At 37.7% G+C, this 14280-nt stretch overlaps 1 protein-coding gene across 1 annotated transcript in view; it reads right to left on the bottom strand.

Annotated features, from left to right (window-relative positions):
- Positions 1–14018, bottom strand: part of znhit6 (zinc finger HIT-type containing 6) — a 41745-nt gene extending 27727 nt beyond the window's left edge. Inside the window, exons 1-5 of the mRNA XM_035955084.2 lie at positions 13815–14018; positions 13118–13183; positions 7050–7156; positions 6793–6878; positions 2038–2141 (exon numbers count right to left, since the gene is read on the bottom strand). Of these exons, the coding sequence (XP_035810977.2) occupies positions 2038–2141; positions 6793–6878; positions 7050–7156; positions 13118–13183; positions 13815–13936 (485 nt within the window). The 5' untranslated portion in view covers positions 13937–14018. The remainder of the gene's footprint in view (positions 1–2037; positions 2142–6792; positions 6879–7049; positions 7157–13117; positions 13184–13814) is intronic.
- Between the last annotated feature and the right edge of the window lie 262 nt (positions 14019–14280).

Below are 14280 nucleotides of genomic sequence, written 5' to 3'. Positions count from 1 at the left end.
ATTGTCGAGGCCAACTGAAAATGAGTGAAAATTGTAAGATCTTCCCTTCAGGTGTTCCTGACACATCCAGCACAAAGGTATAATGAGTGGTCTAAGGTGGTCCAGAGATTGAATTTTAAAAAATCCATGTAAAAGAATTACTACAGGGTCTAAAAGAAGTTATGAGTCTCAAACTCTAAATTATTGTAAGTCTACAAAGTTTGGCTGAATTTAACCTTGTCTGAAAATTCACCCTTAACTCATTGGTAACTACAGATGCATGACAAAATAAAAGAGAAAGCTGAACCCTTGACCCCTACAGCCACTGCAAATCAATACAAAGATGTTCTGAGAGATCATCTTTATCCCTCTAGTTTAGAGCGGTGTCTTCCAGAATGACAATGCCACCGTAAGGTAGGAGGAACCACTGATGGTTTTGGTAAGTATAAAAATGATAAGAATCATATGTAATGGCCTTCTCTGTCACCAGATCACTAGCCACATGAACATCTGTTGACTTTTGTGACCGACGTCTTAAGACCAGGCTCTTCACCGCCACCATTAAAACACCAAATGAGGGAATGTCTTATGAAAGAATGAGGTTCATCCCTCCAGTAGAGTACCAGGAACTTGGAGAATCAGTGCAGGTGCATTGAAGCCGTTCTGTGTGCAGGGGCTGGCTTAACACCTTACTAAGACCCTTTAGGTCGTTTTTTTTTATTCATTTATCATCCATCTGCAGTCTAGCCATGCATTGGGTACAAAGAGTACAATACTCTCAGTCAGTTTGACTGTGGATTCTATAATATCTAAGCCTGAGGAGGATAGACTGACCAATGGTAAGTGTAATGATGTTCAAATACATTTTTAATGCTTTCAAATTTTTTTGAAAAACGCTTGCCTTCAAAAAGTCAATTGATTAATGATTAAAATGTGCCCCGTATATTACAGAATATGAAATACACTTGGTCTTTATTCACACTGTCCTGCAGTAGTTTACAGATCGTTCCTTTAACTGGGGTAGTATTGTAATAGAGGAAATGCACTGCACAGTGAGCTTTATCTGCAGAGAGTACTACAGTGCCACTGATCCTCAGCAACAAGTGTGCATGTGTGTCTGTGCACTTCCTGGAAATATACTGATTCTGATACATACAGTCAAGCACCAACAAAATGGCTTAAACCTTATCGGTTTAAAAGGGTCTCCCTCTGTACCTCACAGAACCACATAAAATAAACAGCAAGAGTGCAAACTGCAGTAATAAACTTATCTCACATTTTCATAGATTGGTATGACTATTAATTATACCTAAATTGTGTGAGGTAGTTTATATTCCATTAGACATTGGTAGACCTCCATGTTTCATCACTATCCACAAGACTGCCATGAGATAACCTACATGTAACTGCAGTTAGGGCTTAACAAGAGTGCCATCCTGTGGCAAAGTAAAACATCACTAATCAGAGGCTCATTTTGCTGCAGGTTAAGGAGGACTTAACTTATAAAACTCATAAATTAATGTCTTTGTGATGAAGGGTATCCTAAACCATGGACCTTTAAGATATAGAAATGCTGCTTCAATGGATATACCAACATAGACAGTAATAACTATGCAAGTATGTAATGACTATTGCTTGTGTTTGTACGACAATGTCTTGTTTCTATGAAACTGGCACCAGAGAAGAATATTCAAGAAAAGGGTAACAAACATAACATTATGGTCAAACATATCTCAAGATGGTAATGACAAAATAAAAAGGCAATTTTTTAAACATTTATTATGATTTTTCTTAAAATAATAGTCATATTAATTTTATATGTTTAATAGTGGCAAATAGGAAGAGCAACTCATTACACAAGAGGATAAAAAAGTGATGTCTCAAGAGTTAACTTACCTGTGTAATGTTGGCTATATTAATATACATATTCAGAAATACATGCTTGTTTTGTACTCTGCAACAGTTCAGTTTAGTCAAACTACAGTGAAGAAAAGAACAAGCAATAAATAAATAAATGCTAAGATATTGTCCAATGTATTTGAGAGATTGTATTCTTACTTTTTCAGGAAGACAGTAGAGTTTTCTCTGCTCTTGGAGAAGCTGACGGGCAGGAGCCTCAGAGTGATGTTCATCTTTCTGGCATTGGCTGCCAGCGTCTTCGTCTGGATAACACAATATTCAAGATAATACAGTATAATATAGTACTGTTGTGCAGTATTACAATGGAACTTCATTCATTTCATTCATCAACAGGGCTCAGAACTAGCTTTATATATTGATTGCACAAATCTGCCTAACCTTTTCATTTGGGTACACCAGCACATAACTTAGTTGCACCCCAAATTTTTCCCTGACAAAACAATTTAAGCGTAATCTGTTCTTGTCAGTTTCCAAATATATTAGTAATTTCTTAACGCATTATGTAAGTGATTGTAAACAGGAATAAAAGTGCAAAAAAATGTTTTGTACATTTACCTGGTTCTGTTTCATAGTAATCATCGGGGACTCAAAACTGCTAAAATGTGGCTCTTCTTTGTCTATATTAAAAGCAGTGGTAAATTATATTATCATGTCTGACAGCTCACTGCTTGGATTGGCCACTGTCTGGTACTGACACCCTGCAGAGCATGAGGGCTGCTCTGCTGGCTACACACCTGTCAAAGCAGAGGACAAGTTTCTTCGAGAGGCTGTGCTTTTGTAATGTTTCAATTCTGAACACAAATGCTGCGATCTCAAAAAAGGACTGTTCAAAGATGAGCCATGGTCACGCTCTGCAAAAAATGCACTGCACAATGCTGGCTGTTTCATCGTATCTCAGTGTTTTTCACAGACTGAATTTTCTTGCATTGGTGGGTGGCATGGAATGAACAATTTGCAGGCAGAGACTCATCATTTTGAAGAGGTGAGTGTAACTTGGGTTGTTTTCTGGCACTACAACTTACAGATGGTACCTAAACACTTCACATGCAGAGTCTAGGTAAAGGCTACAGTTCATCAGTGTTCCTCGGACTCCTCACATGCATCAGTAGACACCACAAGGCATGTAAGCACAGAGAAACCTCTCGTCCCCACTAATGTGCGGCAGCAAAAGCAACTCAGACAGTCACGTGTTGAAAAGAGTGAAAAAACACTGTTGTAATGTAAGATTTATTCAGTGGAAACTGACTGATTTTATCTACCTGGGCAGGCCGCCAGAGACACACACAGACCGACCTGTTAAATGTCAGACAAACCGATGTGGCCAATAAAAAAGTTAAGTCGCTACTGAAAGATTTTTGGTTCCAAGTGGATATATATATAGATTTTTATCTGACATAAAACTTAAACTTGTCAAACTAAAATTGTTAACCGAGAATGGCCCATTGCAGCATTGCACAGAATATACATTACTGTAGCATACTTTATCTATAGTAGTGTCACAAAGACACTGGTTGATTTACAGAACATTTTAGAACTGCTAGGAAGGCACAGAAACCAGCACAACCCAGCCAACTTAAGATCTTTAACAAACATATCACAGCAGAATACTTCAAACAAAACAAGGGTTCAGTGAAACATGATGTAACAAAAAGCGTCTATTCTAAGGCTTTAACAGATCTGTTGGAAACACAGGCTGGCTGACATTTCAGTTCAGTGGAAAAGTCAGAGGGGGAATATCTTCTCCAGGAACAAATATGTTTAAATACCAAATATCTGTTCTGCATCAATAAATCCAGCTGTGCAAGTTTCATTAACAATTAAAACAAAGAAGTCTTGAATTCCTCCTAACAGCCCTCATCTAAATTTGAAAGGACAAGCTTTTCCTTTCTGGCTCCTTTGTAACTTTGGATTGGTGGTGAGAGATGGTAAAAGAGATTTATTAAAAGTTAGGGCAACACGGGGCTATTAGCAGATTATTGCACTTGCAATGTTCTGGAGGAAACCCAAATCCCAAAGCTCATCATGTGCCAAGCCTTTATCTCTCCCTGAGAGCAAGCCTCATTATTTTGATAGATTTGTGACCGCTGAAGCAGTCGTTGCCTCTAAAAGGTCCATAAAAGAACATGAATTACTCCAAGCTATCAAAAGTCACTTGAGTTGTGTTGTAGTAACAGCACAGGTAATAGGTGGTATGAACTCTTAGACAAATGAATCTCTGTGGTTTGGAGCAGCAGCAGTAGGTATTACATAACTGCAGCCACAAATTATACAAATGGTATAATAAAACCACTAAGAGAAAGACATTTAGATTATGCTGGTTTCTTCTGATGGAAAGCTAAGTTTATACTGGTACTGCATTCATAAAGAATCTTATAAAAGAATCTGGAAATGATCATAATACTATGCAGGTCTGCTTTCTTCATCTTCAGCCTTATATTGAAAAGGAATCATACTTAAGCAAAAATAAGTTCAGTCACTAAAGTTTTCGCCTTTCAAGCTGATCTTCAATTGTTGTGGATCCGTCCATTTGTAGGTTGGATTAATCCCAACCAAGCATTTTGCACTGAACTGAAATTTGGTAAGAATAGCTTGAACTGGTATGGGATTTATGAGGCCAACAAAGAGACATTTTATCTAATACCAGTTTATTGGCACATCGCATACTAACAATCTGGGTGGAAACATCAGTGACCAAGACGCATACTGACTGGGGCATTTTAGAGTTTTAATTAAATTTGCTAGTGCTGTTTGGGGTTACATTATCAACAGAGAGAGATGCTGTTTTTAAGTTATTTCAATTCATTTCTTTACTTCAGTTTCTTACTCATTCAGCCATACAATGCCATATGCTGTAACTACACAGCAAAGTTCAGATACCGAGTTTGAGCATTTTGGTTGTGAGGTTCATTTTAACGTCACTGTTGATTTTAAAAGGTATTTTCACACATTTATAACTATTTTGCAAACTATGTAGTGACTACATTTTACTTGTATAGGTAAATACTGGTTAAAATGTCGTATGTGTCAGTAAATCTAAGATCTAAACTAGCATATGTCATTATGGTGAAAAACAACTATGAAAAGTTGTCTTTTTTTTAAAATCAAGCCATGGACAGCAGGAAAGCAATGTTCAGGGGATTGAGCTTGTAGTTGTTATATACCAAAATATATACAGTGCTTAACAAATTTATTAGACCACCTGCCATAAAAATGAGAAAACATAAATATTTTAGAAATCTGTCAGAAACTTGTTTCAAACTAAAAATTGTATTGTTATTTATTAGGGAAATGACAAACTTGAACAACTAAATATTCCTGATTCACGTGTATTAACCAGATATCTTAATATTTTACATGACCTCCTTTGGCCCTGATAACAGCTTGTATTCTTGCAGCCATTGTTTTTATGTACTTTTCCACAGTCTCTTTTGTTATTGAGTTCCAAATAGTTTCTAGCTATTGTCTTCTTGGTATATGAACTCACGACCAATCAGGTTCAATCCAGAAGGGATTCCATGATACACCAAGATATTGTGGTCAACCTTCTGGTTCATGATAGCAACCATTTTAACTAATTTGCCCATGCTGTTTCCACAAATGAAACCCCATACCATAATGGAATCTCCACCATGTTTCACTGTGGGTACAATGCATCTAGCATTAAAATGTTATCCAGCTTTTCTGCAGACATAAACAAGACAGTGATAAGTTCAAACTTGGACTTGTCCGTCCAGAGCGCCTTCTTCCAGTCCTCTACAGTCCGGTGTTTGTGCTGCCTTGCAAATGTTTAGGTGTTTTTGGATGTTTGCAGGCCTCAATAATGGTTTCTTAGCAGCTCTTCTTCCCTTTAAGCCTTGTTCCTTCAGTCGTCTGCTTATGGTCATTCTGGAGACTTTCTCAGATTCTGTTCTAGAAGCATTAATCTCTGCCTGAAGATCAGCAGCGGTCTTCCTTCTGTCTCTAGTAGTTCAAATATTAAGGTGCCTGACATCTGTGTCAGTTAGCTTTCATTTTCAGTCTCTTCCTTGGCGCATTTTCTAAGTAGAAGTCTCTGCAATCAAGTCGAAGACAGACTTGACTACACTGTGAGAACACTTTGTCTTGCCCTATTTGTCTCAAAGATCATCCAGCATCATGTAGTGCTTTTATTCAGCTTCTGTCTTTCTCAGCGAGTTCCCTACGCTTCACCATTTTGAACAGGAACGAAACTGCATTCAACTGAATTCATGTTTTTAGACCTAAATTTGAGTCAGCATGCTGGAATTCTTTGAGAAGTCAGAAATTAATCAAGAAAAGCATACAACCACTCAAACTAATTTTTCTGTTCATGAATGCAAGCAAATAACTGTAATTTGGCTTTCCAGTCAAAAAATAATAAAGTGTTTTACTATTTTTTTGTTTTCTTTAACAGTAAATTTGAAAACTCATAGACAACAACAATAATATATTTAAGCATTAAAGATGTCATTTTGATTAAAGAGCTTGCACATACTGGTGGATTAACCATTACAGAAACCTAAAAAAATATTTTGGTAATCAGCAATACTGTTAATTTAGGGCAGCGGTGGCAAACGCCATACACTGGGTGACGGTTGAATAAATTTATTAAGCACTGTATATCACATCTCACATGAGAAAAATGTGTGTGTTGTTTGAATAAAATGAAACAACTACATGTCAAAGCCTTATCTAACTATGTGGTATATCAGGATATATATTTCTATACTGTACAAACATTCTCATTTGATGCAACAATATTGTCCCGTGTTTGTAGAGTTTTATTTAAACTGTAGTGTGTGCTCAAATGAATCTAAACGAACTCATTTTAGCTTATAGTCTCTGTCAAATGGCCCTACATTCTAGGTAACTGGAAGTAATAAATCAAGGACTCACTTTGAAAGTGGTGCGAGGAGCCCGGATGAGGTTGTCTCTGTTGGCTCCATCAGCAAATCGTCCAGTATCCTCCAGAAACCTGTAATCTACAGTGTAGGCCAAGAACAAACAGTGAACACACAAAGTAAAAGGGAAGAACTAATTTTTATAAAGCAGTCATTGATAAAATGCCCTAAAATCCAAGACAAATAATGTTTTAGTTAAAACACAGACAAAAATCTTCCCCAGCGTATCAGTCAAGCAAAGGAGAAGCTCACCGCTGAGAAGTGTCATTTCATCAAAGTGTGACAGGGTCACAAATGCCGTTTTATTTCTCACTCCACTGCATCCTGAATCTTCCTTGTGTTTCTTCACACACAGCAAGCTGAAAAAATACGCATGGACACAATATGTTAGGTAATGCTTCAATTCTTTCAAGAAAATATGATTTGATGCCATTTCAGCTCATTCAAACGGTGCACAAAGTAAAGCTAAAAAGATGCCAAAACAAGAAAAGTACTCAAAATGATGTCAAACACACAGATAACATTACACCCACCAACTTAGAGACATTTCAACCCAGGAGTAGACCTACTAAGGAGTCATCACTATAATTATAATTATAATAATTTGCCACAAATACATTACAGCACTGTGAAATGTTGCTTTTCGCTTAACCCAATCGGGGTCAGAGCGCACGGTCAGCCGTAATACAGCGTCCCTGGAGCAGGAAGGACCTTGCTCAAGGGCCGCATCGGGGTTTGAACCAATGACCATCTGATTAATAGTCCAGACTTAACCGTTGCACCATCACTGCCCCTATATTACATGATGTCATCAGTATTCTGCACTCATGAGATTATTCTGTACTCATGAGTTAGACCATATTCAACTTCAAACATGATCTTCATTTTGATCTCAACTACACATCTGCAAAGACTCCTGACTGTGTCTTGTATGTTTGCAACATTTTACTGTTGACAAAATCAGAAAGACGCATAAACATCTCCCAAAAAACTCAAAACTGTCTTTGTGGTAGTTTTTGCTACAGTAGGTAGCAACATATTGCAACAACCAGAAACATATTTTGCCATGACGACAAAAACAGAGAGACAGACCGACAGACTCACAAGATGAAAACAATACTAGCCATGTTGTTGTGACATGTACAAATGTAATTACACCTGACTAATTTGGACAAATAATTAACAGCACCGGTGGACACACATTTATATTCCTATTTCTTTCCTTATCTACAGTGGACATCTTCATTCCAGAGAGATTCAATATCTGTGTTGGGAAGAAAGATTCAGAGAAACTATCTGATCTCATCCATCAACTACAAGCCCAGATATGAACACAGAACAATAGGAAGCTGACAATATTTATTTTCCTCTTCCTTTGCAATACTAACGGAAACTCTACAGATTTCTAGGGTTGGACCCGAATATCTAAATATCTGAATATTCGGTCCCGAGGGTGGTATCCTGATATTAATTTTGAAATTCGAATATCCTTTCCTTGAAGCAACTGTGAAAGCAGCACTGAATAACAAGTTCAACAAAGGAGATTTCAAATACACTTAATTATCATTTTAAAGTTAGGTTTGATGTTGATGCCATCATCAGAAACACTAGATAAAGGCCTTAAAATGAAATGTTGTCATCAGTTTTAAATGAACACTCTGGGTAAGTTCATAGTTTTGTTTGAAAATGGTAAAAAATTAAACATGGATGTTTACTTAAAATGACTTGCATACATGCAAGAGCTTTTCCTATTTGGTGTACATTGGAACAGCATTGCATATGTATGTCTACACCTGCCAGTGGGCCATAATAACATATTAATTTGATGAAGGGGAGACCTGATGTTCTCTGCAATTAGGGAGAAAATAGACAGTATGTGCATTTATCAGTACTAGATGTCGGCCAGGATGTGTCGGATCCCATAGAGTGCTTCTCCTCTTTTTAAGGATTGAGAATCCTCACACCAATCTGGGCCTTTTCTCAGTAAACGTATGACACCTGCACTAAATGACAGTCAAGACCATAAATATTTGGACATTGACACAATTTTCAGTTCCATACACTACCACAATGGATCTGAAATGAAACAATAGATGTGCTTTAAGTGCAGACTTTCAGCTTTAGTTTGATGTATCCACCTTTTTAAGGGCCCAAAAGTAATTGGACAATTGGCTGCTTAGCTGTCCCCCGCCAGGCGTGTTATTCCCTCATCATTTCATTTATAAAAGATACAGATAAAAGGTCTAGAGTTCATTTCAAGTGTGGTAGTTGCATCTGGAATCTAGTGTGTCAATGCCCAAATATTTATGGACCTGACTGTATGTGTATGTAGTGGATGCTCTTTAGAAATAGTTCAGATTAGTCTGCATAATGCGTACAATGTCTGCTTTGTTGGAAATTAAGTGTTTTAGTTAAAAAGTAATGATAGTTGGCTATATTAATTTGAGTCACAACAGCCCTGTAACTTTTAATGTGAAGAGTAAAAATGTGTGCAACAGTCGAAGCTTAGAGGACTGTTGTGACTCAAAATGATCGGCGGACTTCTATCTCCTACTCAGCCCAAATGTAGAGAGGAACACACTGAAATACACTAATCTGTAAACACTCTTGGTTTCTGACTTGTATTCGATTCTGAATTGCGATTTTTTTTTCTTTCTGAAAAGAGCTACAGACAGATAAACAAACTGTGGGCAGAATGACTTATTTCACTACATCTGTAGGTTATATCAAAATAAAACCCAAGAATAACAGATATAATTAGTTCAGCAAATTTTATTAAGTATATTGTTTGTATCTGGTTTCACCTAGTAAATCTGTTAGAATAATAATTTACATCTCAGGGATGTGTGTGTGTGTGCTTTAAATTATGTTCTTTTTTTTCTTCTGTTACTGGATTCCTGGTAAACGCCCTCATTTTGCCTGCACTACGGTTGTATGTACTCCTAATGACAAAAAAGGTCGATTTATTTGATTATAAACACACACAGTTATGCATATGGTACCAAATTTAGTCTTTTTTGTAGTGCAGTGAGCAGTTTGCTGAGACCACTTCTGTATTTCACTTAAGTAAGAGTCTATGTGAAAAATTCAAACTCGTGATAGACTGTTTTACATAGTGATATTGCTTCTTTCATCTTTTATAAGTAACACATACAAATACTTTTTTAACAATTGGTTACCTGCATGCCTGATAGACTTGGATGTCCTGAAGTAAAATATTACTGACTCAATATTAGAAACGCACACACACACACACAAAAAAAACATCCTGGATTTTAATATGAGCTCAAAAAGGCCCATTTTCAGACTCCTGCTGAGAGACAGGTATTTGGCCTGGGTCAGACAGAGACTGTATCCGTAGAAACTATGCAAAAGGAATGCAGACTGATGCCCAAATCCACAGGCAGCAATGAGAGAGGGGAAAGGACATTCACCGGTGCTTTTTGATAACTCCTAATGAAAGTTTCAGAGATGACCTTTATTGTGTCATTTACTACTTGAAGGTTAAGTTGTAAATCCTTCAGCATCTATTGAATTTTAGGAATAGGCCACGGATTGGAAAGGTTTCCAGTGGCATGCTGTTGCTGGCCATGAGTCAAAGTAAAGTTCAGCTCTCAAAAACAAAACCACGACAAGAGTCAATCATAAATATATCCACGCATGCAAAGGCGGAAAATTATTTAAAGCTATATAATGTGTTGTTACATAATAGCAACAAAAATCCCAACTATTTCTTTGTTTTCAGAAATGATACAACATCTACTCACCAACAGAAATATGGGCAATTTTAACATTGTGAAGAACAATTATTTGTTTCTGATGACACTAAAGGTTTGGCTTCTTTGTTTTAAAACCTACACAGCCATGTTAAAATCCTGCAAAAAGGCCTAGTGAAAGTTTCAAACAAGTGATTCAAAATATTTGTGATTTTTCGTGTTCACATAGAGTAAACTACCTGAGCTGGACTTAAAATGTGGTTAAACCTCACTTGTTCTGCTTGCTTTACAACCACTATACTGTTCAATACACACAGATTCACTGACATATGTAAAATTAAATTCACACGCTGCAATTTCGCACCCATGGGAAGACAAAGCACTGTGGGATGATTGTTTCAAACAAATCAGCCTAGGGTCAGCTAAAGTCGTTTGTTTTTCCCATGCAATGCAAGTTTTACAACACCATGGCATATTTTTTATTCTATTATAACAATGCACCCCACAGTGTTCTCTGCCAACTTGAAGAACTGAAATAAATAAAAACAACTATATACATGCTTGTTGAGCACCAGACACAGCCTAAATTTATTGCTGGAGTTATAGTCACTTCACAGAAAGGTCGTGTTCCTTGGCAGTTAAAATGCTTGTTTGTCTATATGAGCAAAAGATGGTTTAATAGAATTAAAATGCATCAATAAAATAACAGGAGTTGATTGATTATTGATCTTTCTTTTTTCTTTTTGAATAACTCCAGACAAAAAACAATTAATTAAAAACTTTGCTACTTTGTCGGCAGTTACCACTCTGGTGATGGCATGTTAACGACTCAGTTTCAGGCAACCACACAATACCACAAAAACAATAACACCTGATATTTTAAGATGTGGTCTTCAGTGGTAAGCAGAAGTAGAACAACAGTGCTGGTAACTTCATATATTACTTAGAATATACACTGCCCAGCCAAAAAAAAAGTTGCACATTGTAATATTTCAATGGACCACCTTTAGCTTTGAGTACGGCACTCATTCGCTGTGGCATCGTTTCGATAAGTTTCTGCAATGTCTCAGCATTTGTTTCTGTCCAGAGATGCATTCATTTTTTCACCAGGATCTTATACTGATGATGGGAGAGTCAGACCGCTGTGCAAAGTCTTCTCCAGCACATCGCAAAGTTCTCAATGGGGCTGAGGTCTGGACTCTGTGGAGGCCGATCCATGTGTGAAAATGACGTCTCATGCTCCCTGAATCACTCATTCACAATGTGAGCCCCATGAATCCTGGCATCGTCATCTTGGAACATGCCCATGTCATCATGGAAGAAAAACTCCACTGATGGAAAGACCTGGTCATTCAGTATATTCAGGTAGTCAGCTGACCTCATTCTTTGGGAACATAATGTTGCTGAACCTGACCAACCACAGATCACAACCCAAACCCCCACAGGCTTGTAGGCACTAGCCATGATGAGTTCATCACTTCATCCGCCTCTCTTCTTACCCTGATGCCCCCATCACTCTGGAACAGGGTAAATGTGGACTCATCAGACCACATGACCGACCAGAAGACTAGAAGATGATGGTTCTCCACTATCCTTCAAGTTTTAATAATGCATTGGTGGGTTCTTCATCTGACTTTAGTAGTTTCAGAAATCTCCTTAGTTGTTTTCTTTGCTTGATGCAGGCCAATAATTTGACCCTTCTGAGACAGATTAACATCCTTTCCATGACCACGTTGGTTGTTGGAAGACAGGATATGTCTTCTAACACAGTTGTTAAAGAAATAAGAAGCTCCTCACTGCATCAGCTAGGGTTAAATAAGTTGTTGCAGCTGAAATATATTCATCACTGCAGTAATTATCCAATGAAAGGTTCTTACCTATTTGCTTAGTTAAATCCAAGTGGCGACTTTTTTTTTTTGCCAGGCAGTGTATATCATCCTCAAGACAGCTACAGGATTGATCAGGATCTAACAACAAGTCATACTGTGTTTGAGTTTATAAGCTGCAGTTAAATCATTTATAAGATAGTGGCCACCCTCTGGTTAAATCCTGAGCTCAGTCACAGCTGTCGGGATATTCTTATTTTACTGTTGGTAACGTAGTAGTTTGATTATCATTACACATGCACAAAATATTATGTGATGAGAGAAATCATAAATTAACAAGGTTATTAGTTATTTGACCAGTTTGATAAATTTTCTACAAGATCAGACAGACTTTTATCAGTGCATTCATATATATTATACATCACTTGATACACTATCCACTCTCAAGTGAATTATATATTGTGTGTGTCAGCATGAAGTCGTGAACAACAACATGAAAATCACCCTTGTCTGAAAGTAAAAATCCATTACTTTATCAGATGAAGAATAAGCCTGCAATATTACATATCCCATGTTTGTAAAGACATTCTGACTAAAGGATGGTTTTCCTCCTTAGACTGTTTCATTTTAAAGGTTTGGAAGCTGCAGAGTTGAAAGCATTCAGTATTTCACAATAAAAAAGAAACTGAAATAATGGTAAACAGATTATGACCTGGTAGCTTTGTTTATTGTTCACCACACAATAATATAAGTACTTTACATTGGAGTATAATCTTACCTGCAAGAATATGTGAGGCAGGCAGGACACTTGTACTTGGCCTCCTCTGATCCACAAACACCACAGCTGCAGGACAGACAACATGTCAGCAGGAAGCACAAAAGTAAGTAACTAAACTGGGATAAACCGTGAAGATGATCAATCAAATCAACAGCTGTTTTGACTGATGTACAACTTTGCAAATACAATTTCAATATCAGACTAAACTGAGGTATAGGGGCCTCATTTACAATGAGACCGAGTAGGAAAAGCTGTACACACACACACACACACAAACTATGACAACATTAAGACTATTATAAAAGTAAGCTAGCAACGTAATAAAATTAATTAGGGCATTTGACAATTAATTTAACAAAGCAAAAGCAGCTGGGAGTAAAAATTTAAATCTGTCAGTAATTATGACAGCCAATTTTGTAGCGATAAGCCATATAAAAAGGGTACAGTGCAGGAGCAGCTAATAGAAATAAAAAGGTTGCGTAGTTTAGTGCTGCTGCTGTTACCGGAAGCTAGCTAATAGCATGCTAACTATATAGCTGTCTAGTGTTTTACAGTAGCCGGCGTTTGACTCTGGGCATATCTGCTGCTTACTTAACAAACACTATGACTATTAAATATATAAAAACCGAGGTTGAGCAAACAAATATCAAAGTGAAGCTGCTAGCTAAGTTAGCCGCTGACGGTTTACAGGACTCACGCGGACAGAGAAATCTTCCTCTTCGTCCCTCTCTGCTCTTCCTCCAGCTCTTCTCCTCTGCTGTCGGTTTCACTCTCCATGTCCGCCGTTAAAGCTGCTGCTGGGACAATAACGGAGTTCATGGCGGCAGAAGTGCAGCTCCACGTTTAGAAACTACCGGCGGCTTCAAAACAACCCGTCTTCCGCCTGGCAGCACGTGGAGGGGAGTTCCTGTTGGAGGGCTGCTAAGAGGCGCCTCCAAGTGTCCGCAGGTAGAACTACAACTCCCAGCACCCAGGTTAACGCTGAACGCATGACATGATGGTGAGGTAGGGCTGTGTGAAACGAAAGGAGGACCACTGTAAATTGTTCTGTCTGGCTGTAGGATAGTTGCTATATATGTTCATATAGGCTCAGCTGCCGATTGTTTTGGCGCTTTTTTTTTTTTACCCTCATTTAGTAAAAGTGTGATCAGACTACACAAGAC

This window comes from Amphiprion ocellaris, chromosome 2 (genome assembly GCF_022539595.1).
Source record: "Amphiprion ocellaris isolate individual 3 ecotype Okinawa chromosome 2, ASM2253959v1, whole genome shotgun sequence".
Lineage (NCBI taxonomy): Eukaryota > Metazoa > Chordata > Actinopteri > Pomacentridae > Amphiprion > Amphiprion ocellaris.
Note: the sequence above shows the minus strand (reverse complement) of the source record. Positions and strands in the feature narration are given on the sequence as shown.